Raw genomic sequence first — 25,104 nt, 5'->3', positions numbered from 1 at the left:
CCGTGTTTCTTGGGGACAACAAGTGTTGACCAACAAAGTATGCAAGTGGTGGAAAGGAGTGTGGTGTAGTTTTGCTTGCAGGACTGAACAATGGCATTGCCTCTTGTCTTCAAGCAAGAGTTTGTGGACGTGACGAAGCTTCCCTATCCAATCCCTACATCACCAACGCCAATCAACAGAACGCACAACGATGTCGTCCAGCTCATCAGGCAAGAGAGGCTGAAAGAGGTGAGCCCCTTTGCAAATTGGTGAATGCCCAAGGCATGAAAGCCTCCAGCTTTTGTTTTAGATCCTACCCCTGCCAGGCTCTGCTTGAGAGGCACAAGGTCAGTTTTTGACTAACCGAACGAGATAATTGTCCCTCGCTCTGTCTCGTAAGACTATAAAAAAAAAATGAATGGGGGAAACCAAAAAAGTTTTTCTTGGCTTAGCTACTGGGTTACACAGCCTCACTTGCGGACTGTGAATATATCTGAACCATACGAATGTGTTGTACTGGCAGTGTGAAAGAAATGTGAAGGGCTTCCCTGAAGTGTCTTGTCTTGCTGGAAGAAAAGCATGCTAAGTCAACATTGTAAAATTCCAACTGCGAAAATGTAATGCCAGACACTTGTTTTGATGGTCATGGGGCCATTCCAGATTCCAATGAACACTAGAAAGATGATGACACTGTGCCGATGCTGAGAGAAGGCTGCCGTGGCCTACTATGCATAAGCGTCAGTCGCACAGCTCCCGAAAGAGATTGTGCGTGAATTTTTTGTTCTGCACATTGAACAAGTGAAGCAAATGGAAACAAATGGGGAAAGCATGCTAGTAGAATTTTCGGGACCAATACAGTATGGATGAAATGTGACGCAGCTATAATTGCTTTTCTTCCTGCTGTTGTTGCAGACACTTTGGACAGAACAGAACAGAGTACTTCATTCATTTAACATCGTAGGTCCTACCTGTAAAGTAAATGACCCAACTTCCCATGGAATACAATGGAACTTTGTAACACTAGTGAAGTTGCATCATATGCACAGATGCCTCTGTTGTGACTTATATTTGTTGTAAGCGAATACTTATTGCACTGGTATAGTGAGCAGTTATTCAGATTTGCATCCAGAAATTTGTTACATTTGTCATGCATCAAGCTTCGATTTCATGATTTTCAGAAACAAGCATGAGCAGACATGTAAGGTGAGCACATAAAATGCAGTGTTTGACCGAGTGAAAGAAGCTTCTGGACTGCCTGGCTGGTTGAATAGGTTTAAAGGTTGAGCGCAGTACCATGGGTGGTCCTCCTGTGCCAATTGCACCATTTTGATGCAAATGCAGCTTCCTGCACTACGCTGTGCCAGAACCGCTTCGGCATGCGTACTGTGCCAGTGGCCATAAAGAGAAAGCTGATTTCTCCTCGGAAAAACAGTGCAGCCGCTCCTATTCTGAATACTGCCATGCCATTACTTACCGCACAGTTCCTCGAGACTTTCGCACCTATAGAAAACTTCTCTAATGGCTCGTTGTATGCCTACCTGGCAGTGCAGCACTACGATTACTTTTCTGTTTACTGCAACCATCAGCTCGTGGTGTGGCTGGCTTCACAATGTGCTCGCAAAGACCTTCAGCCTTTTCACTAAGGTCATAGATTGGTCTACTAGTGAGCCTGATTCCCATGCAATTTCCGTGACGTCTAAGGGGCAAGCATTGGAAATGCTTAGTTGAAATCTTAGTGCACATCTTAGTCCTAGGACATTGTAGGACATCTTGGTTGAAATCAAGAAGAAACAAATTTTAATATTTGCACTAAGTTGCGCAAAATTTGGCACAGTGAAGCACGGGCCCATCGCCGCTCGTCCATTGTTTCTATTTCTCTCTTTCTCATCCTTTCTGTGCTATGCTTTACTTTCTCCCCTCCTCCTTTCCCTGGAGGGAACACAGCGCAAAAGAACACGGGGACGAGGAAGGGCGACGTGCACACACAGTGCTGGCTTACAACACTTCATCAAAGTGTTGTAAGCCAGCACTGTGTGTGCATCGCCCTTCCTTGTCCCAGCCTTCCTTTGCGCTGTGTTCCCTCCAGTGTTTCACCAGGATGCCCGAGCTTCGACACTAACTCCTTTCCCTCCTCCTCAACATCACATCTCTGCTCCTAACGCTCACTTCCTTTGCTACACTATAGTGTTCAAGGCTATGCCATGCTCTGCTAGTGTGCCTGGATAGCTGAGTGGTTAGGACGCTCACGTTCGGATCAAAGGCACGCGGGTTTGAATCCCACCTCATGAATAATTTTTTTTCGGCAAGAATTTTTTTCTTTTTCTTTATGTCTTTCTTTTCGTCTCTCTGTTGTTCTCTCTTTCTCTCTCTCTCTCTCTCTCTCTGTACTCGTTCTCTCACCCATCAGGATTATTACAGGCCATGCCATAGTGGTGAGTAGCGGGATTTGTCCAAATTCTGTGGCACATACCCATTTATGACGATGATAGTTCTGCGACAGTCTCGACATTATGGCCGGCTGAAACAGCTTAGCTGTTAAAAAAAGAGCATGGGCAGGCTATGTAGCTAGAAGACAAGATAAGTGCTTCTACAGACTCGATTCCAAGAGAAGGCAAACACACGAAGGGGAGTACCAAATGCAAAGAATGAGAGGTCCATTTGGGTGTTTAGGACAACTTGCCATTTTTCCTGAGCATATTTTGGTGTGACGTGCCTCTCTGTAACTCACATAAATTGATGTATTACGGCATTATTTTTGTTGAGTTATAATACGGACGGACGGAAAAAACTTTATTAAGAAAAAAAAAACACCTGCAAGGTTGCCGGCCCGGGCTCAGGCCACCCGGGCATTATGTATATCGAGTGCCTTGAAATAACATCGTGTCAATTTGACACACTTACAGAGAGTTCTTCATAGGTGGAGTCTGAAAGGGCTAATAAAAGCATGCAGTGCACTTGCTGTACGTATTACTATATACATGTGTTTGACATGATATTAACAGTGCTTTCTCAGCACACACGATGCTCAACTCAGCAACAGTGAACTGCTTTCATTTCTACAAAGTGGTGCATACTATTCTCAAATTCAAAGTCAAAGTTTATTTTCCATTCTGTCGTACAGAAAGAAAGGACTGTGAAAAAAAGCTGTGTTTTAAAACATCTTGACTAGTTCACAGCCCCATGCAGAAAAAGAAAGCAGAAAAATAAATATAAAGTAAAAAGTTGGAGCGGTAGCAGCACTGCGGTAAGCATGGCGATATGGCACCTCATGGGCAATGCGCCACAACAGGGTGTACACATTGTAGTTGTGGTTTTAATACATATATGAACCGCAGATTGAAAATGAAATTATTACACTGTGTAGAAAACAAGCATGATGACGCGATTGTCATCCAGAAACAAAATATAAGACGCATAATACACTGCACAAACAAGGCATTATATAGATTACAACATTATACACTATATAGATTACAACCCTAGAAGTACCTACATGCAATTGGAAAAAAAGCAAATATATATCTAAGAGTTTTGTTTTGGGACTGAGAAAAATATGTAACTGAATGTGCTATTGATTTAAAGATCAAGTATCATATCTTTGCAAGTGATTCATGGATATCGTGGTATGAGCAGTTGAATAAGTCAAAACCTTTCAGGTCACAGTGATTGAGAAGAGCTGGAAGAGTGTAAGATAAGCGCTGTTTGCCGAGTTTAACCGTGTTATATCAACCTCCCACTTCTCTCCATGACGGGTGGGCTAGTTTAGATTCCTTGCACGCAGGTTGGCTAGATTGCGTAGATTTTTTATGTGCCTAAGAGTTTCCGATCTGAATTTTCGGCTTATATATATATAATATAATTGTACAGCTGGTGCACCTTAATTATTCCTTAGCTACAAAATAAGGGTCTAGTGGCTGCCCCAGAATGAGCTTTAAATATATGCCTAATACATTTTTTCTGAAGCATGTATATTTTATCAACATTAGTAGCCGTCCCACACAACAAGATGGCAGTGATTGGTGGCCCAGTGCGCTTAGGTTGTTGCCTATTAAAAGTGTGGAGTACACTTAAAGTAGCACTACGCCAAGTGCACACCCGAGCAGATAGCTGAAGATACTTATTGGGATAAGGTTGTCAACGAGAAGTCATACTGTGGCATTTGTCAGTGTCGGCCATCTCGCCTTCATTCTTTTCTGATGCTTACCCTCAAAGGCATCGCTTACCATCAAAGTCGGATGATTACCCTCAAAATCATTGATCAAGAGATCGTTGCACTTCTTGAATAGGTGAAAGTCCTCTTGTGGCACGCTGTGGCGTCGGCAAGTTCAGGGATGCAGCTAACATTTGTGGCACGAGAAGTTATTTCATGCACACTAACCAGTAGGTATAGGACAAACAACTACGTCTTAAGCACTCGGCGAGTGCATTAGGCTCCATGAAACTTGGGCGACAATTCACCACAACTTTGTTTAAGCCGTTAGTATGCGTAAAGTGGGTACATATTAACAAGGTTCGACTGTATCTAGTGTAGAGCACTGCACGGGCCCGGGCCGGCCCGAAAGCCCGGGCCCGGCCCGGCCCGCGGGCCGGGCCGGGCCGTCCGAAGCGTTTTCTGGCGGGTCCGGGCTGGGCTCGGGCTTGAAAGTGCGGGCCCGGGCCGGGCCCGGGCTTGAAGCCGCGGGCCTGGGCCGGGCCCGGGCTTGAGGATGCGGGCCGGGCCGGACTCGGACCCGCTCATTAAAAGGCGTAAGTCGGGCCTTCGAGCACACGCGAATGTTATGCATTCCATGGTCTAAGGTATACTGTGCCAAGCTGAAGTGACACGTATATATACAGGGTGTTTCAAGAAATGTGTCCAACCTTCGCAAAAAATCAGGAAAATGCGATATTTGCTCGGGGCTTTCACAATTGCTTTTTCTGTAGCGGCAGGAATCTTAAGGTAATAATAATATCTGGGGTTTAACGTCCCAAAACCACGATATGATTATGAGAGACGCCGTAGTGGAGGGCTCCGGAAATTTCGACCACCTGGGGTTCTTTAACGTGCACCTAAATCTAAGTACACGGGCCTCAAACATCTTCGCCTCCATCGAAAATGCAGCCGCCGCGGCCGGGATTCGATCCCGCGACCTTCGGGTCAGCAGTCGAGCGCCATAACCACTAGACCACCGTGGCGGGGCAGGAATCTTAAGGCAGTTAAGGACATCATTTAGGACAGTAATTAAGAAAGTTACATTAATTAACTTTTTAATTAGCGGAGTTAGGTGATTGTGCCAAATGGGAGAATTGAAGTTCTTCATGCGAGGAACCCATCCGAGCTTTGAGATTTCGAAAAAGCGTCCTCTAGTAATTGTTGTAGCGTAATGAAATTCAACGAAATGCAACGGCTTTCAACAGCGAAAGCCATCGAATTCGGTTGAATTTCATTACTTTGTAATTATTACTAGAGGCCGCTTTTTCGAAATCTCAATGTTGGGATGGGTTTCTAGCACGAAGAACTTCAATTCACCAATTTGACACAATCACCTAACTCCGCTAATTAAAAAGTTATTTATTTAATTTTCTTAATTACTGTCTCAAGTCATGTCTCTAACCATCTTCAGATGCCTAGCGCTACAGAAAAAGTAATTCACTCATTTTGGACGTCTCGGAAGAATATGGCAGTTGCGTTCTTCCATGTTTCTGTTTAGGTTTCGCCATTGAATTTGGTTGAACTTAATTACTTCGTAATTATCACTAGATGCCACTTTGTCGAAATCTCAAAGTAGGGTTGGGTTTGTGGCATGAAGAACTTCAATTCTCCCATTTGACACAACCACCTAAGTCCACTAATTAAAAGGTTAATTAATATAACTTTTTATTTACAGCCTCAAATAATTTCTTTAACCATCTTAAAATCCCTGCCACTACAGAAAAACCGATTCTGAAGGCAGCAATCAAATATCGCATTTTCCTGATATTTTTAGAAGGTTGGACACATTTCTTGAAATGTGTCCAACCTATATATATATATATATATATATATTAACAGCACTAACAATGGGCCAGATCACGGTTGTTCCCATTGGAGGCATAAAGATTTCGGTCTTTTATTCGAGGTTGACACATACGATACATTTCATTTATATTCCTTGCTATTACGCGCCAAAACCACGATATGATTACGAGGCACGCCGTAGTGGCAGCGGATCAATTTCGACCACCTCGAGTTCTCTAACGTGCACCTAAAGATAAGTATATGCACGGGTGTTCTTGCACTTCACCCCCACTAAACTGCAGCCGCTGTGGCCGCGGGAATCGCACCCGCGTCCTAGGACTTAACAGCGAAAGAGCTTAACCGCTGAGCTACCACCGCGGGCAAAGCAACGTTTCGATGCATGTACACACCCGATTTTCCGTCCGATCGCCCGCTACAAAGCGCACGGCATCATTAATAATCATCATCAACAACTAATATCCTCTAGCGGGCCCAGGTCGGGCCTGGTCATGAACAAGCGCGCCCTGGATTAGTTTAGCAATGAACGCCCGGGCCCGGGCCGGGCCCGGGCTTGGAACGACGGGCCCGGGCCGGGCTCGGGCTGGGTTCGGTCATGTACGCCCGGGCCCGGGCCGGGCCCGCGCTTGGAACCACGGGCCCGGGCTGGGCTCGGGCTTCATAAAGCGGGCCCGGGCCGGGCCCGGGCCGTAAAATCCGGCCCGTGCAGTGCTCTAATCTAGTGCTTTATGATAATGTGGTTCCGTCTCATAAAACCTCAAAATTTCCTTTTATTGAAGTGCTTCATAGCTTTCTTAAAAGGGACTTTGTACATTCTGCACATTGCCACGTATAGGATGCAGATGAGTACAGTTGAACCCCTCAATAATGAAAGCCCTCAAGAACGAAATTCTCTCTGCAACAAAGAAATCTGGCGTCCCCAACAAACGTCCATAGAGTTCAATACATTGGCCCCCTCTCAACATCGAAGGGATATTAAAAAGCATTCCCGCAATAACGAAAGTTTCAGGTAGTGGTCCGCGACTTTTTTTTTTTCTTTCAGCCCGTGAGCTAGTTGGGAACCCAGAAGTTTGAAAGTTGCAGCACTGCTCATTCGACAAGTCGGGCACATACGTTTCCGCCAGCAAGCATTGGTGCGACGATTGCTGTTTATATTCGGTCGGATGATGATGATGGCAACAACACTTCTTCTTTTTCGCTGAGAACAGTTTTGTGCTAATGCCTCTATTGGGAACTACAAAAAAAAAACGTTTAGCTACGTCGGCACATGACGTTTCAAGGGACGAAACCCACAAAAGTGATGCCATGCCAACAGACATCAAAAGTGTGTGCAGAGAAAATGACATTACGACGAGAGTAAGGAAAGCAACAAAACACAAGAAAGGCAAGTGAGTGTGCAAAGTTCTTGATGCTTTCATCATCATTTGCACTTTCCTCGGTGCCCACGATGGTGACGAAGCATTGCAAAGCTTGTTAAGCTGCGAGACTCGAGTAGTCAAGCTCCTTCAATGCAGCACGAAGCAAGATCAGCGACTTCTTTAAATAAAGCTTGGTTGTGTGAAGTAATTAGTGTGCGTATTTTCCTACTTTCGTAACAATGAAATTCTCACGATGACGAACAGAAATCGCCTTCCCGGCGATTTCATTATTCAGGAATTCAACTGTACTAAGAATTTGAGAGGGAAGAACATTTTTCATGCCTGCTATTCATGGAAAAGATAGTAGTGCCGCATACAATCTGGCAGTTGCACTACTAATTGTTGTATGCTTTCACAGCTCTCAAAGTGCATCTTTGCTAGTGTGACAATTTTTCAAAATAAAAATGATAGTAAACTCTTTTTCAGTGCAGAATGCTTAAAAGGTGTTGGTAAGTCACATAAGCCCCATGTTTCTAAATACTTGGTCATCAGCATGGCTGCACTTTTATAAAGACATGCACCGAGGAAATCGTTGTACAGTCGAACCTGTTTATAATGAACTCGAAAGCGCTATGAAAGGCGGTTGTTATATCAATAGTTCATTGTATATGGACTCCCCCTTAAAAACTTGTCCTTAAGAATAAGCTGTTTCTTGTTTTCTTTTTCTGCACATTTTTCTTATTAAGCCTTTTTTATGTTGTGAAGCGACACCTGCTGCGTGTTCACAAGTGCATTAAACAGTCTTTGCTATGAACTGACACTGTTTCTCTCAAGTGTGGAGCCTATCATCCCTGGCTAGTTGCATGCAGCGCATTGCCTACCTGGCTCACGCCATCACTGCCAGGCCGCTTGTATGCACGTGTTTGTGCATTCTTCATGCCTGCTTCACTCTGGATCGTGCACGAGTGCGGCGAGTAGCCTGTTCATTCAACACGGTGAAGACAGGCATTTTGCGAGCAACGGTCACTTGACGTCTCAGTGATGCTGGGCCGGTCCTGCAGGATGAGACATGGCACACTTGGGTTGTTGCCTCATAAAACTTACAGTATATATGCTCGCTGTCAGTGCATCGACATTTTTCGGTGCCCGTGCCGCTCAACACTAGCGAGCTACTTTTGCTTCTACAAAGTGACGTGCACTGTAAAGCGGTCTCTCACGACGCGGCGGCGGTGAACCTGCGAACGGCAGCGTGGCCTGCTTGTACCGCGGTCAATCCACACAGTTTATGCCACACACGTAGCCGAGCAGATAGCTGCAAATGACGGTGCAGCACATTGTGGCATCGATGAGAATCAAAGTGAGAACCACTTTGATCACTAAGTCAAACACTGTTGTGTGCAGGCCAAGAGTGTGGTGCGAACGCAGCACTGGTCCATAGACCACCCAAGTCGAGGCGAGCTGTGGCTGAGGTTGTGCCAGCACCACTGCAAGGGCCAGCTGGCAGAGGGCTACTACCAGCGCACAGTGAAGGAGTCCTTGGGGAGACTGTGGCCCATGAACCTGCCCGCATTTGCCGACCCAATTTTCTGCGAGGACTACTTGCTGTCGCCTGAGGGGCAGAAGCACGTCGAGCGGGTCCTCTACATTGTGTCCATCAGCCACCCGTACATCACCTACTGTCCACTCTTGCACCCCGTCACGTCTCTGCTCCTCCACTATCTGTCCGAGGAACAGGTGCGTGGTGAACCAGATAAGAACGTTGTTATAAGCTCATGCGCCACCCACTCACTGTGCCATTTCTAATATTCGCCTGAGTGACTGCAGCTGTTTGCTGCTTAGCACTAATTAGGAGGTTACATTCCCGGCTATAGTGGCCTCTTTGTGATGGAGGCAAAGCACAGAAACACTTGCGCATCAAAAAACTCCACGAGGCAAGAATTGATCCAAAGCCTTCAACTGTGGCACCCCTCTTTAGACATTGCACAGTTTTTTGGAAATGAAATCTTAGAATTAAAATGATCTTTGTCTGTAAGTGTTTGAGTTGGCGGGCAGTGAACATTGTCTTGAAGCTCTTGCACCAGTTGAAGTTGTTCAATTCAAATGTGTATCATATTTCTTGCAGTATTCATGCACATTTAAACTTGGATTAAATGAAATTGGTAAAGTTGGTAGTTTCCTTCATTACGTTAAATTTCTGTAATGTTGAAATTGGGATGTGAAGTACTATTTATAACAACAAGGGGTCGCATGAAATATGGACATAATCGGGTAGTTACACAAACTAAAGATCTTTCCACAGCTACAATGGTGCATGAGGAGAGCCAAAACAAAAAATGATGCTGCTCCAATTCGCCATGGTAATTGATGTAGGTGAAGTTTCTGTGTTTTTTGTCCCACCACCAGGTGCCAATGTAATCTTGGGGTCACTCAGAATGTCACTACAGCAAGGGCTTTAACCAAACCGCTGTTCTTCAGAGACTTGAAAATCTCGCAAGCACACCATGATCATCATGCTGCAAAAGACAGCTTTATTCTACCTAATTGTGTGCATGTGGGACAACAACCTGAATTACAGTAACTTTGTTCGTGTCCAGCACATTTGCTGTTTTGCAACGTGAAGCATTTCTTGTCGCAGTGATTCATGACAGTGATGACTGCAGTGATCACGGCAGTGAGGTGTTTTTTCTGTCGTTACTCCCAGGTGATTAGTCGGTTTGCTATCCTCTGCAAATTTGTCTATGGGCATGTCTGGTTTTCAGAAGGAGCTTTGCAACTGGTATGATTGAAGAACTCTGGTAGCAGATCACTTCTTGTTGGTGGTGCTTGTGCCTTTCTGAGCAGTGCACTGACGTAGCTTCGGCCGTCGCATGCTTCTATACGCGCTTACAACCTAAGCAAAAAATGTGAGCTCCGCCCATAGAATCTCAGTGCACCTGCCCTTCACCTGTGAAACAGTCCTGCTAGCTGGTTTCCGCTCAAACTGTAAGTACTTTTTCTCGGCTAATGTAAATACTATGCATATTAAGAGCTAAAGGTTCGTCATTACTGCCTAAAGCATTAGATGTGGCAGAGCAGCAATGTCAGAGTTCCTGACGAAATTTACCAGGACATTCAAGTTTGTGACCTAAAACCAGCGACACAAAGGTGTGTCTGTATGGGAAAGCCAACCGTCTGAAAGAGAGGAGAAGTGCTCATGGAAATGAGTAAGCGCTAGTGGATGGAATGCAATTCTCTGTGGGCAGATCTGTTATTTTTTTCCTAGGTTGTAACCACTTCTGCTGTCTGAGCTGACAAAATGAGCTCCATGCAGGCTTACGAGTGCGTGTGTTCCTTGATCGAGAGTACAACAGTGCGGCACCTGAGCCAGACCCGGCTGATGCACGACACCTCGGCCTACACGCTCATGCAACTGACAAAGCGCCTAGCAGTGAGTGACATTCTGCTTGTCACCGTAACCCAGTCACCTGTTTGTGTGTGTTTTTCAGAAACACAATCCCTTTTTTTTTTTCACTTCCTTCCTGAGCAGAAGAAGACCTATTCGCGACTGCTGCGCAAAGTTCAACAGGAGGAAGACCTGGAGAAGATCTTCCACACCTGGGAGCTTTGGATATTCCGTGGGCTGCCCTTCTACCACCTGGTATGACACTTCATGCTAAGTGCTCAACATTCAGCCAGTGGAAAAAGTAGAGCTATGCAAAGTGCAAAATATTGGGTGTGAAGCGAATTCGAATATTAAAGTGTGAGTGTGAATCGAATAGAATATTTTTGGCAATAATGTGCCACGTGACCGACGTAACCGCATGCAAAGCAGATGGGCTGGTTGTCGGGTGTGCGCTATCGGTTCGCCGGGGCAGGTCCTACTCATGTCGCAGGATGCTATGACGGGGCAGCTGCTGAATTGGCTGCATGGTGGGCTGCAGTCGTGGCCTAGGGATGACTTCAGCATACGTAGCTGGCACATCCGCTTCGAAGGACAGAAGTCTAGCAGCGGCTTCGGCATAACTCAGTCGGGCAGCCGCAGGGGTTGCTTGGGGCGTCGTGGCGACAACTTGAGCGTAACTCAGTGGCGCAGGAGCCGGAGGTTGCTGGTGGTACTCAGGCATGACCTCCGCAATTTCCTGCTCACTCGCTCGGTGGAGAGGAGGAAAAAGGGTGGTTGAGGACTGTTGAACGTGCGGCGGGTGGGCAAAGGCCAGGAGAGAGAACTCGCGTGCAATTTCCTCGCGTATGAATGACTTTACTTCTGCCAGCAACGCGGCCTGGTCATATATGGCCGCCAAGCCAGCAAGCTCTGCTTTGCGTGATGGAGAGCGACGGGTCATCGAACAATGCCGGCGGAGCTCCTCGTAGCTCTAGCACAGCGTTATGACCTCGGCCACTGTGAATGGGTTTTTGGCGATTAGCAAAGTGAAGGCATCGTCGTCAATGCCTTTCAGAACGTTCCGGATCTTGTCAGACTCAGACATGGTGCTGTTGGCTTTCTTACACAACTCAACGACATCTTCGATATAACTTGTGAAATATTCACTGGCCTGCTGAGCTAGTTTGCATAAGTGCTGTTCTGCTTGCAGCTTACGAACTGTAGGGCGGCCAAGAATGTTGATGACGGTGGTCTTGAAATCGGACCAAGTCGCAAAATCGGATGCGCGGTTGTTGTACCACAAGCTGGCCACACCCGTGAGGTAGAATACCAAGTTGCTCAACTTGCCTGCTTCGTCCCATTTATTGGGTACGCTCACACACTCATATATTGCGAGCTAGTCCTCCACATCGGTGCCATCGGCGCCAGTGAAGATAGGTGGATTGCAAATGCGAGGGACACCGGGACATGTGGTCGGTGCAGGAGGAGGCATTTGCTGGGCGGCGTTTTGAGGCATGGTAGATGGCAGGGTACAGGATCGAAGCTCCAGGGGCATCGAATGGGAGCACAGCACTCTCCACCAGTTTGTTAAGGTGTTTATTTGGCGGCACTCAGCGACAATATGCATTGGCGACATTCAAGGCAAAGCGTGGACCCCTAGCGCATGTGGCATTATTTCAGGAGAAACCAAAGAGGACGGCCCACTAGAAGGTGCTGGAGAGTGTAATCCATTACGCAGTTCCAAGGCTTGGTTACAGCCCATTCTCTCTTAACTTTGATGAGATCCCAGGGAATGTTGAAGGAACCACCGATACCTCAACGCCCTTGTCTACCTTCGTGGAAACTGGCATTCCGTTAATACTCATTTCAATAATCTTGGCACTCGTGGCGCAATTATCAACAGTACTGAGAAAGTACAATGCATTATCTTTCTGGAGCGAGGACAGTCCCACCTTGCTGGTAGTGAAGCCCTTCTTGCAACAGACCGCACTGAAGTGTCCCTTCACTTTGATCATAAGTCCCTTCACGTTGCAGTGGTAACACTTGGCTGCCTTTGCCGGGCACAACAGCTTTTTATGCGACGCTTGTCCGCAGAAAGGACACCGCTGACCTTCAGGAGCTGTGCCCCCGACGCGATGCATTTGATGCTCCTTTTGAAGAGGGTGCGAAGGCGTGCTCTTCTTTTCAACTGTGTCCACATCAGTTTCCATTGTAGTAACAGACGAACTGGCATTGTTTCACAATTGATGCTGTTGCTCGTGTACTGTTTTCTTGAGACGGCAGGCTTTGGCCACTGCACTTGCTAGCGTGTTGACTGACGTCAGTCCCTGTTGACTCGTCACCAGGCATGTTGGGGTCGTCGTCCTCTGTGCAGAGCGATCCTCAGAGGCGAAGAAGTACTGCGTGATGCTACTTTATTAACGTCAGCCAGTAACTTCTGACACCATGTCGCGTTACTGCCATCGTGCCGGGGCAGACGCACAGAATAAAGAATGCAACAGGCAAGCGTTCAAGCCCCAAACCAAAAAAGCCCCCCGTTTATTGTCTGTCTCGCTTTTGTAGCATCAGTGGGCGGAGCAGTCACCGGCGAGTTCAGATGCCGCAGCTGGTCCAGGAACACGGGCGTCGCTCGGTCGTCTGGCGAAGCATGTCCATGCGTTTCGATACGCCTTCCTCGAAGCACTTGTCGCGTTCGATGCAACACCACACCGACAACAAAGCGAGAGGGGTGAGGAACAATAGCCCTCTTCGGGTGCCAGTCAGGGTACTGTGCGCGCCCCGTGAATCTTCTGCGGCGTCGACAATACTTGCTTTTGTTGTGGAACATCACACAAGACCTCAGTTTACGTCATACCAGTGGCGATGTCGTGAGGTGCCGCCAACTCATATGAGCTCTCACGCTTACTTTAAAAGCAAATTAAAATATCCTAATGGTATTGTTCGCCATTAATAATCGGCCAGAAGTGTCCACGTATACAGGACAATCAAACAACACAAACATCTCAAGGTTTTGCTTTTGGGTGTCGGGGGCCCTTTTAGTACGACACCAGTTATATTGGTGGGAGTTGTTCTACTTAAGTAGCAATTTTATTAAAGTATCTTCATTTACTGGGACTCTACTGTATTAAGTTGTAAATTTAGAAATAATTTTGTTGTGTGGTATTTTGTTCTTGTTATTATTAACTTGCATTGTAACGTTGTTCCTTATAAGTTTACTTCTGATTTCACTGTAACCCTCCTTAATCAATGCCTTCGGGCCTCTAAGATATTTTTGAATGAATAAATTAATAATAAATCAGTCAGCATAATTACTCTAAAGCATCTGCTATAGTCTCTGTCTGCATTGCGCAAAAGTTGTCATGCGAACGGTGGTGGTCCCATGCAGGTGCGCTCCATGGACTGCTTTTTGCTCGAGGGTGTGCGTGCTCTTTACCGCATCGCAATGACCATCCTCATCCTCTTCACCCAGGATTTGTCCCGTGAGTTTGTTTTGTGCTTACATTATCATCCAAGGATGAGTAGATGCACATCTCTAGAAACATGGCCCTCAGAGTTAAGCACTGCTTTGGTGTTAAAAACTGGTAACCAAAGCTGCCGTTTCTTCGTCTTGGATGTCTGTTCCTCTTATCTCCTTCACATTGCTAGCACATATTATGACATAAAAGAACAAACAGGACAAGGCAAAGAACAAGGAGCACCAGAAGGTCGGGGGGTTGAGGCACATCACTATCCGGTGTCTCGACCAGCTGGCTTTTTATAATGGGGCATATCGTGCCTGCTCCAGTATAACACGGACCTTTCTTTCTCTCTCCTTTCTTCTTTTCGACTACGCAAGTCCAAAAATTGCCTGCACATTACAACCACGTTTACTGCATAGCAAGAGCCAACAATCAGTGGAGATTAAACATCACCACTGTCACAAAATTGTGTTATCACATTTTCCAGCGAGCATACAATTTCCTACAATAATTACTAGAGGGAACTCCGGTCTGTGGGTGCTGCAAGTGAGGAGGCTCAGCCAGCACAGGAATGAGGCCAGAAAAACTAGATCACACAAAGTGAATGTTAAGTTTTGCATTCTGGTGAAGCCAAATTGTGCTTGTCTTATACTGCACAATTGTTTTTCTAGGTTTGGACTTTATCATAAGAGCATACAACTTGTATGGTTATCACATGCTCTGCTCTTCTTGCTTTAAAAAAAAAAAATTTCTGGTTTTCTTAAAGCTTTAAAAAATTAAAAGCCTTGAAAGTGTGCTTTGTACAGGTTCTTTTGAAGATTGCAAGTGTAGTTAACTAGTAATTGGAATGTGATTGTCATACCAACAAAACACACAAAGCAGCACGCACCCTTAGCCTTCGTTTAATTCAGGCAAAGTTCATTTCATTGATATAGTGCCGATAGAATGTAAAATTCAGTTCCTCGATTTGCTAATTAAGTTTCTGCTTGATAAAATTTGCTGGATGCACCACCTTAGAAGGGAAAAACCTTTGTTGAGCTATAATTCAGCACACACATTCTAAGACAGTGAAGAATGGCGTAGCGACTTCGTGCATCAAATCAGCCCTAGCCTAATCGTGCAAGCATTTGAGGGAAAAAAGTGTTTGGACCCAGGTCAACCGCTTAAAAGGAGCCAGTTTTCCTGGTCAGTGAACCCTTCTGAAAAAAATCGCTGCGAGATTAGACAGTTGAGCATCAAGGCACGGGTCGGGGAGAGTGAGGCTGAGGGCGGCACCAAAAAGATGGCAGTTGTTCCAACACGTCACATAAATTGAAGAAGGTAGCGTCACAGTATGGGGTGCATGTACTGTTCTTAACCAAAAACAAATTGGCAGAAATATGCCCTGCAGTGCAAAGATTGGCAAACAAATGCAGAACCAAAACCAAGCATGGGTGTTACATCAGACATGGCACCAATTTTGTCAATTGCAAAAAAAAGGTGTCGTATACTATGTTCCTTTTACATGAGGAAAGCATTATGTCAGTCAGACGGGCTGATGCTTAAATGTACGCCTTCGCGAATGTGAAAGCGCATTAAAAGAGGCACCATATTTGCATCTTGCAATGCACTGCAAAGAGTGCACGTGCCAACCTGAGTTTGAAAAAAACGCTGTCGTTGACAAGCACATCAACCGATCAGTCAGAGAGATCTTTGAAGCCTTTCGTAACAGGAAAAGTGGCAGTGGTTGTGTTAGCCAACCGTCCGTTTTGCTCTCTGAATGCAAGGTTGCGTTTTTAGAGAGAATGCAAAAGGAGTGTTCTTGTGAGTGCATGCGTGGATATTTATCTCTTGTTTGTTTGTTTCTTTTTTTTGGTCGCGTGGTTAATTCTGGCTTTTAACAATGACGTACATACCTGTGGGGGCATTGTTTCTAAATAAGACTTTCAGTTGCTAGTAATGCCTTGTCCTGTGTTCTTCAAAAGTCTCCCTTCTTCCTAGCGCTTCGCCATCATGAAGAAACTGGATGCATATATGTGTGTAGTTTAATTCCTTGAATAGTTTTGGAAATGAGAGATTACAGTACCTTTAAGATCATCTCCCAGCCATGTTAAGCAGGTATGAATATGTGAGTGTAATTGTACTCTTAAGAAAGTCAAATACAGTAGAACCCCGCTGATACGTTTTTGAAGGGACCGTAGGAAATAAACGTAAGAGACGGGAAACGTAAGAGCCGAAAAACAGGAAAAGCGGCAAAATATTTAGTGGTACAGAATTTTATTTCAATTCTTACGAGCAGCACGAAAATTGGCGCGCTCAGCCGCGATCTAGTCGATGAATAGAAACGCGGAGCTTAGGACGGCCTTATCCACAGAAATGTAATCAACGTATGTGATTTTTTTAACACCAACAGCTGTAGGCATGAAAGAACTAAGCACATGCAATCACGACCGGCGCGGCGAGTCCGACCCCGAACCGCACGCACGACCATGCGAGCATGCGAGCTCCAACCAGCTCGAACTCCTCCCGTTCTCCGACAAATAACGATGATGATGAGTCTACGCCAACGCGATGGCAGAAGTTAATGCCAATCCCGAAGGCCTTGCTTTCGCAAGCAATTACGTCATACACGCCATGTTTGTGCAATGCAAATCTCAGAGGCTATGCTTTTGTCAATAGTAAATGCCAATCTCGAAGGCCATGCTTTTGTTTGCATCAATTGAAAGATTCTGTTGCTTGCGCCTCTCATGCGGCTAATATTACGGTCAAACGAGGCCAAGCTGCGTGAAAATGCACCATGGCCGCTCTCTTTGGTAGTCACTCGGTCGGCTCCGGGCGCACTTCGCGACGTATCACACGGGAACGGTCCGACAGTTACGACGTAACAGCGGGGTTCCCAATACATTGTATCCTATGGGAGCTATGCCGGGACCGGCGGAAAACGACGTAACAGCCGGGAAAACGCAGCAGTGAGGAACGTAACAGCGGGGTTCTACTGTATTCACTTGCTTTCTTAATTAATTAATGTTACTTCCCCAGGTATTGTTTAAGTTATACAAAATGAATAGTTCCTCAATTCTTGCTAATGGTTATGGTATGTGCTGAAGTACCGCCTTTTTATAATTACAGCTTATAGTATTTCACAAACATTTTCTTCTGAACTGATGTATTCTTTGTACTGGTTGCACAGTCTTTATTTTCGCTTTTATTTTTGCTCAATATCCTGCATTTAGTACTCTACAAGTGACATAATTCCCTTATTAGAAATCACCTTCTAATTCTAAAGCTCTTGGTCTTTTCAAAATGTGTATACCGTAAAATTACGAGTGAGTGCCTCTTCCAATTTCACTGCTCACTTCAAGTTTCCCTTCCATTCCGGGTACAGGCCCTTTCCTCATCCATGCAACACTGGCCTTCATGTAATCCTGCTTAGCAGCCTGGTCGCTGCGTGCATGCTCCTGAAATCTGTCATGAATACTGATTTTTTTTTTCCCCCACATAATAAGTGCGCCCTGAACTTAGCACAAGACACCCATGAGGATTTTTAGGGTCCTGCGAGCAAAAGTAAGGCCTCCAAGATCTGTGTTTGTTAGAGTTGTTGTGTTGGCTCATTATTGGAGGTACTTCCACGCCATGCTTCCCACAGTCTGATCGCATTGCCATTGTGTTTGTGAGCCGTCATTGTAATGCTGCGCTGTGCCACGAACAAAAGCGAGAAGACTTCTGAGGAAGTCCACATGCACTGTCTTTCCTTGGTGGGAACAGTAATTTTGGCTTGCTCAGGATATTAGTGTAAGTTCATGTCCTACTGCTGTGCACGACTGCTGTGCACGAGATTGATGGCCCTAGTCAAGCTGCTGATTCAACTATCAGCCTACGTTTGTGCTGTTATATCAACGCAGCTTTGTAGTAAGAAAGAATTGCATCAAGCCAGTGTATTTTGCTATGCATGGGTGACTGTCTGTCAAGTGTGTGTACATCTCTCGCTTTCTTTTGTGCTGCCAGGAAAGAAGAAAAAGAAAGGTAACTTTCCATGCAAGATTTTACTGTCGAAAATTATGAGCTGTTTTTTGTCTATATCTTTCCTACATTTCATGAGAACTAACAGGCATTGTCTGTTATGGCATTATTGTTTGTTTAGTATGTCTAACAAAGAAAAACAAGGCCCTAAAAGTCATCTTCTTTCCTTTTACATTTCAGTATTTCATAAATACTGAAATGTAGAAATGTTGACACGGTTAATTTAGTCCATGCTTTCTTTGACTTAGATGTGACTTACTCACTTTGTAACATAAAGGCCTTGTTTAAAGTGGCCCGGCAACACTATTTCAGCATGGTCAGAAAACACTGCCGATCGGCAGTCGAGGCTCCTGAGAACACGCGAGTCAAACATTATAGTGCAGCATACAGCCTGTAATTTACAATTACAGTTGAGCTCCTTGATAAGAGACACGCACCGGGGAGCGGTTTTTGCCCCTTATATGAGGTGTCTCTTATAAAGGGTACCATGTTCTCATTTTCTGACCAACCCCCATTTCAGTGTAGGCACACTGGTGTCTTTTACATCGGTGTCTCTCATAAAGAGGTTCAACTCTAATTTTCAGTCAGCCCAAAATCGCTCCCTCTTCTCTCAACAAATAATGCCATAAACGCAAATGACCGCGCCATAAGCCAAGAGTTCGCAGCCATTGGCTGATTTGAGCATTGGGAGCTGCATATTACAGTGGCCACCGTGGGATGCCGCCACGTGGCTGCACATTCACTGCCAGAAAAGCAAGTGCTCAAGGTCTGACGCGTGTTGAGGAATGGATGTAGCTTCTTGCCCCCTTGTCATCGCTTCCCTGCGTAGCTTTCAGTGCGCTCGCTAGTACGAAAAGAGAGGGAAAGCACTGAAAAGTGTGGCAGTCTAAGCTCCTTTAATGAAGCCATTCAATGATTACCTGAAGAAGTGTTGCAGGGCCCCTTTAACCCCTTCCACACTATTATCCTGCACTGTGAGCAAAAATTTCTCATTCTACAGCGTACGGTCTGCCCAATGTACACTTTCCTGTAAGTTAGTGGAATGTGGTAAACCACTCAACTATCGCATGATGGTTAGCGCAAACGGAACACGGACGAAAGGAAGAAAAAACAATGACACAAGCGTTTTTTCTTCCTTTCGTCACGTGTTGCGTTTGCGCTAACCATCATGGACATTTTCCAACTCGCCCAATTCGCTACCCTCTTAATTGCCGTCTTCCATCTGCAAAGATCTTGTGCATGCTTCATGTTGTAGGGTTGCATGTGCATCCCAGTATCTGCAAAGTGGTGTGCATTGGCTCGTGAGATGTTTACACGCGCAGCAGTGAGATGGGTTGTGTCGGAGATGGCATTTTGCCACTCCGCTTCCTTTCGCACCCTGTGCTGTAGCAGAGACCTTCCTTCCCCTTTTCGGTGGAGTTTCCTCCTCTCAGCCTCAGAATGTGGGTTGGTTTCTTGGGAGCCTTTTTGTAAAGCACCTTGAGAGGTGCGACCCAACGCATTTCAATCAAGCTGTGAGCACCGCCACTGCCATCACCCCCTGCAGCAAAAGCCACGTGAGATGAGCTGAAATAATTATCACTCTCTCGATGTATGCTTGCTGTTGTTGTTTTAACCCCCATTAGCATGGAGGTGTTCCTGTGTGTATCGGCTGCAGTTGGCAGCGGTGTCAAACTAGGGGTTAATAAGCACCTTTATCTAAAGGACTCCCACTGGCATGAAACCACCGTGGTCGCGACTCTACGCGAACCATGGAATAGGAGCTCACAGCTCTGTTAGGGCTGCTGCAGAAGTGCAAGCGCGCAGTGCAGTCTAAAGAAGGGACTGGTTCGCACGTGCGGACTTCTGTGTGCATGCTAACTGAGAACTATAAGAACCCTTACATTTTGTGCCCGACGGGGGGCGGCCAGTGTTGTGACAGGTCAAGTCTGTTTGTGTGCATGACTGACACTCGACAAGACGAACCGTGGCAGCATATGGGGCCGGCTTACGGCCATTCCCTGGGTGGCTGCTGTCAACGGGCAACAATTCGGAGCGGCAGTAACAGCTCACCTTTGAACCCTGCAGCGAACATTAGGCAAGGAAACTATAACTAACACTGAGCAGGAAGATCAGCGGCTGGCTGGTGTGATGGGCACTTCTACATCGATACGACATTACCACTTGCTACTGGACGGGAAAGAACAATGTTGTGGCAGATGCACTTGCATGAGCACCCATTGATTGTGAGTACAGCAACATTAATGCTCAGCTTTCCATGCCCAACGCTGAGCCTGAGAGCTAAGCAACTGCTACAATGCTGGTTGGTAATGATCCCAAACTAAAGGTGGAGGAACCATCTTCGCCTGGCTGCGGCTGTGAAGAATTCGCAGAATCATGATAAAGCCGCACAACCATTGTGAGCCCCGCGATCAGGCAGCTGGCACCCATGGCCGAACTGCAAACTTCGCCCGTGGAAGCATAGCAGACCCCCTGTCATTGTGGAAGCTGCGCAGATGGACTTGGAAGGAGATTTTTGTGTGAGCAAGCCGTCTGTGACCCTCAGCACAAAAGAATTAATGTTTTTGACTGGTCCGCACATGCGGTGGCCACCGTGATCTCACCATCAGTGTCTAATCTTGCTTACTCTTGCTCTGTTAATCTCTCTTTTCCAGGTTCTGAAAAGTTATGTCGCTGTTAGTCATTGCACGTGTTGACCTTGACCTTTGGCGCCACTATTCCGTACATGTATGTATTTTTCCTGTTTTTCACAATAAACCTCAGTTATAAGTAAGTGCCTGTCATTTGTCCACCCTAGTCCACGTCGTGCTTTAAGCGCTTCACCCTTGTTGATAATGCAACGCCAACTAGCCCAAACTACCACCCCTACTGAGCAACAAGCCGCCATCCAGGATGGGTCGGTGCACCTTTGCTGCTTTGCGTGCCAATAGTCTTAGGGCAGCAAAGGCACCACCCAGACGAGAGCTGTTACAGGAAAAACAGGGGAACCATTCTACCATACCAGAGGGCAACGACCTGTGAGCACCCAAGCCAGCTCTCCTGTGCCGGCACGAACAACACTAATTGAAATAGCCCGTTCCCTCCTTACCATTTTCTTGGGGAGACTCCTCCCCTGACCTGGAGAAAGCACATCACTTCCTTGGGGGCCTGTCTGTCTTGCAACTCGAGAGGTGTGACTGACCACATGACAACTGAGCCTTGAGCTCCACTGCTGCCATCACACCCTGCAGCGAAAGTCACACAAAGTGAGTTTGAGCAATTATCACTCTCTCAGCATGTGCTTGCTATTTTTATGTGCATAGCACTTAAGGGGCTCAGCTTGTCATCCGTAGATCTCCTGTGGCGGGATCACACTGACAATCAAGTGCTCAATACAGGCCTCAAACAAGGCTAGCAATGCTCAAGACAGGACAAAAATAAGTGAATAAGGTCTAAAACAATATCATTAACAGAAATAACCAAGAAGTAATCATGATAATTAACTTCAATATGCTAAAAACACTTCAGTAACATGCGGCTGACACCCGCACTGTGCAAGAGAGGGTGCCACCATCTCGCCATGCACCAGATTGCTCCTCTCAACATCGCTTCTCCAACGCTTCGTTGCTACATGTGAAGGGGAAACGACCTCACAGAACTCGCTGCAGATGACACGTATCTCGTCTGCCATAGAAGCAGAATGTCGATAAAGCACAGCAAAAAGTAGTGCGCATGTCGCAAGTAGCGCACATGTCGCACAGTTTGCGAATCTCCCTGACAAGATTCTACTCGCACCGAGGAAACCGTGCATGCTTACCTCAAACATCAACGTCATCGACGGTTTGGTAAAGGGAGCAGTGGGAACTCTACGAATGGAAATCGCTGGATTCCCGTGCTGCGCACTTTCTCGGATTTCAAAGTAGTGGAGCTGCATTTAGCGCAGGATTTCGAACTACACCCATCGCTACACAGGGTTTTTGTTTTGTTTTGTTTTCTTGTTGCCCATGCAAAATTCTCCGCTGCTTCAGATTTGTACATATTTATTGTTGTGTGTGGTGGTGTACTGATGTGAATAAACTCGGTCACTCAAAGCACTAGTCTCCGTTCCCACTAGCCTGAATCCTGCCGTGCTCACAATTCTATGTGATTCGAAGAAGGGACAGGAGTTTCGTAGAAGGGAGAGGTCCAGACGAGTGGAGTTGTGCGTTCGAATGAATAAGAGCCCCTATAATGTATACAAGTCTATGACAGTGTGCAATGTGTTGCCATAGGGAAAGGTAAAGTTTTCTGTGCTGAATCAGTTCTTGAACCTATTCCGTGTATAAATTTTCATTTCTCTAAACTATAACTGCACCGGTATGAAATCAAAGTGCAGTGAACCTGAACCCAAACTGAACCAGTTCAGGTTCAATGTCTGCTGAGGTGTCGCTTGTCTGGGTAAGTCAAGTGGTTGAGGTGCTCGCACCATTCGTTGTGCATAAGTTCTCTCCTGAACTCCATGTTTGGGTGTGGTTTGTGCAGTGGAAGACCCATCTGGAGACTCCACATCCGACACGGGCAACTTCCTCGACAGGATCATAGTGTTCTGCAAGCAAATACCCTACAACGTTGACCGGTTCCTCAAAACTGCCTACAACATTCAGGTGCGTGTGTATTTGCATGGGTGGATATTGCATGAAGACGGGATTTAATTGAGGGTACAAAATTGGTGTTATTAAATGGAAGGCACAAGATTATGTGAATGAAGCACTTGTGTAAAGGGTCAACTTGCAATAGCACAAATAAAAACTTGTGTCTTGCGCTTTTTTATCTTTCACAGCTTTGTCACTCTCTAGAAGTAAGCATCAGCCATCTTCACACTGAGAGTAGTGGACGTGTCATGTTCATATTGTAGCTCGTCCCAACAATGCCCTACTCGGTCGTTGCTCTTTGCAATGGGAATGCGTGTGACACTTGGCCACTTCGCAACGTTCTTCTGCAAAGAGCCTGCCGTCCACACACATGACTTGAACATCACTTGAGGAACTGTGCAGGGCTTCAGTGCAAAGTTGCTGAATCAGCAGCTGCTCAAGTCCGAGATGTACATCCGAAGCTGCTCAAGTGGACGTCTGCGGGCAGCGTCGGAGAGTGGCCCCCCAGGCTCCTGCTACCACCTGGATGTGTCTTCTGCCTGCCTGTCCGTCAAGGGGAGCACGAACAAAGCCATGCGGGCCATGTCTGTCGGCATCATCCCTCTGGCCAATTTCCGATCGGAAGTGCTCAGCTCTGAGCAGGTAACAAGCATGCCTCCTCTTTTCCATAGGAGGTCTCACAATAATACCTCGAGGGACCGTCTATGCGAGTTTCCAAAGGGGCACTGTGCCATCATAAGAATGATTACATATAAGTGTTTGCAAGTGCGCTTGTGTTGGCTGCTGTTAAGTGAAAATTGGCCAAAAACATAGATGCGGCTGTGCCAATGAAGCTACTCTAAAACAAAACCTTGGCTAAATTGAGCATTTTGCAGTGGTGGTCCAACCAGTTAAGGATTTGTAGCAAGTTTTGGAGCAGGCAAAAGTTCTTTTTGATAGGGGTGTATGAATATTCGAACTTTCGAATATTTTCGAATAGTGTTTGCTATGCGATTCGAACTATTCGAACTTCCGGAATACAGTCAACATCCGATTTTTCGGACTTTCTAGGGACCACGAAGTCGTCCGAAAAATCGGCCACTCCGAAAAAAACGAGTTCATACTTCTGTATTCCGCTCAAGCGGTAAAATCGCCACAGCCACGTCCAAAATAGCTTTAATGCCTCCCAGTACACTTCTCAGGCATTTTGGTGTGCGCCCAGACTCTTGTGAATACATTCGGTACCTGCCGCGAACTTCGCTTAACTTTGTGCTAACCGCCAATTGCAAATTTGCGTCTTGTGATGAGCGCCGCTGATACCAGCAAAGCGCGGAATAGATTATGGCTCTCTCGCATGGAGCGTTTGGAAACGATGACGTGGAACACAGACTGTGGGGGAAAAGCGGACGACTTGTTCGACTTTCCACAATGCGTGTGCGCACGTTAACGATATGCACACACACATCGCCGAATCTCCACCTATACACAATATTTGCTGCTGCGTGAAGCTGATCATTCCTAGTTGTGAGCAGCACATCGCCAACTAAGCTGACACCGTCACTGCCGGGGCACTTGCTATACCGTACGCACGCATTTGTCAGGAAACTGTTCGTGATGCCCGCTCCGTTCCTGACCGCACAAAGGAAAGCAACGCGTCTATGCGGTGCACTTAGCGGTCTCGCACAAAGCAGCAGCACGAACGGCGGCGCAGCGCATTCGGGTTATATAATGTTAGTGTATATGCTACTTTTTAGTAAAGGTAGCATATGCAGTAACTTTAGGGTTATACGCATACCTCTGCGCTAGACCACATGCACTACTGAGCAGTTAGCTGAAGATGCTTATCAGAAGGGTTGTCGGCGATTATGCCGCACTGGCGCGTTTGCCGCCTGCCGCCATCATGCCTCCATGCATTTCCGGTGCTTATCTGCAAGGGACTATACACGCGCTATCCGCACACCCGCTCCGCACGTGGTGGATCACCTGCCTCCCGCAAATGGAGGAGGAAAAACCGGTACCCCGTGTGCGACGATTGGCGTCGTTCCGGTTTTTCCTCCTCCGTTTGCGGGCGGCAGGTGTCCCGCCACGTGCGGAGCGGGTGTGCGGATAGCGCGTGTATAGTCCCTAAAGACGTCGCCGCACCAGCCGCACTGTGCCATGGCAGTGGCCCCTTTAGATTTTCGACACACTTCACCCCATTACACTTTGGCATTGCGGCAAAGCTGCCTTACAGACTCTGCCACGGCCGCAAACGAATCGAATCACAAAAGCGCTGGTTCGAACTTGGAGATCATAGACGCAGCAGAGGTGGGGGCTTTAATTAATGCTCTTTTGGACCTCAAATTTCGGCAGAAAGTCCAAAAAA

General features: G+C 46.4%; 1 protein-coding gene across 2 annotated transcripts in view; it reads left to right on the top strand.

Annotated features, from left to right (window-relative positions):
• LOC119386566 (GTPase-activating protein skywalker) overlaps window positions 1–25,104 on the top strand; it is a 41,635-nt gene that overhangs the window by 6,939 nt on the left and 9,592 nt on the right. For both annotated transcript variants that reach the window (XM_037653851.2, XM_049413174.1), the window contains 7 exons: window positions 82–228; window positions 8,734–9,066; window positions 10,643–10,759; window positions 10,859–10,969; window positions 14,079–14,172; window positions 22,651–22,772; window positions 23,163–23,402. In XM_037653851.2, the coding sequence (XP_037509779.1) occupies window positions 91–228; window positions 8,734–9,066; window positions 10,643–10,759; window positions 10,859–10,969; window positions 14,079–14,172; window positions 22,651–22,772; window positions 23,163–23,402 (1,155 nt within the window). In that variant the 5' untranslated portion in view covers window positions 82–90. The remainder of the gene's footprint in view (window positions 1–81; window positions 229–8,733; window positions 9,067–10,642; window positions 10,760–10,858; window positions 10,970–14,078; window positions 14,173–22,650; window positions 22,773–23,162; window positions 23,403–25,104) is intronic.

Source organism: Rhipicephalus sanguineus, chromosome 3 (genome assembly GCF_013339695.2).
Source record: "Rhipicephalus sanguineus isolate Rsan-2018 chromosome 3, BIME_Rsan_1.4, whole genome shotgun sequence".
In the NCBI taxonomy this organism is placed as follows: Eukaryota; Metazoa; Arthropoda; class Arachnida; order Ixodida; family Ixodidae; genus Rhipicephalus; species Rhipicephalus sanguineus.
Note: the sequence above shows the minus strand (reverse complement) of the source record. Positions and strands in the feature narration are given on the sequence as shown.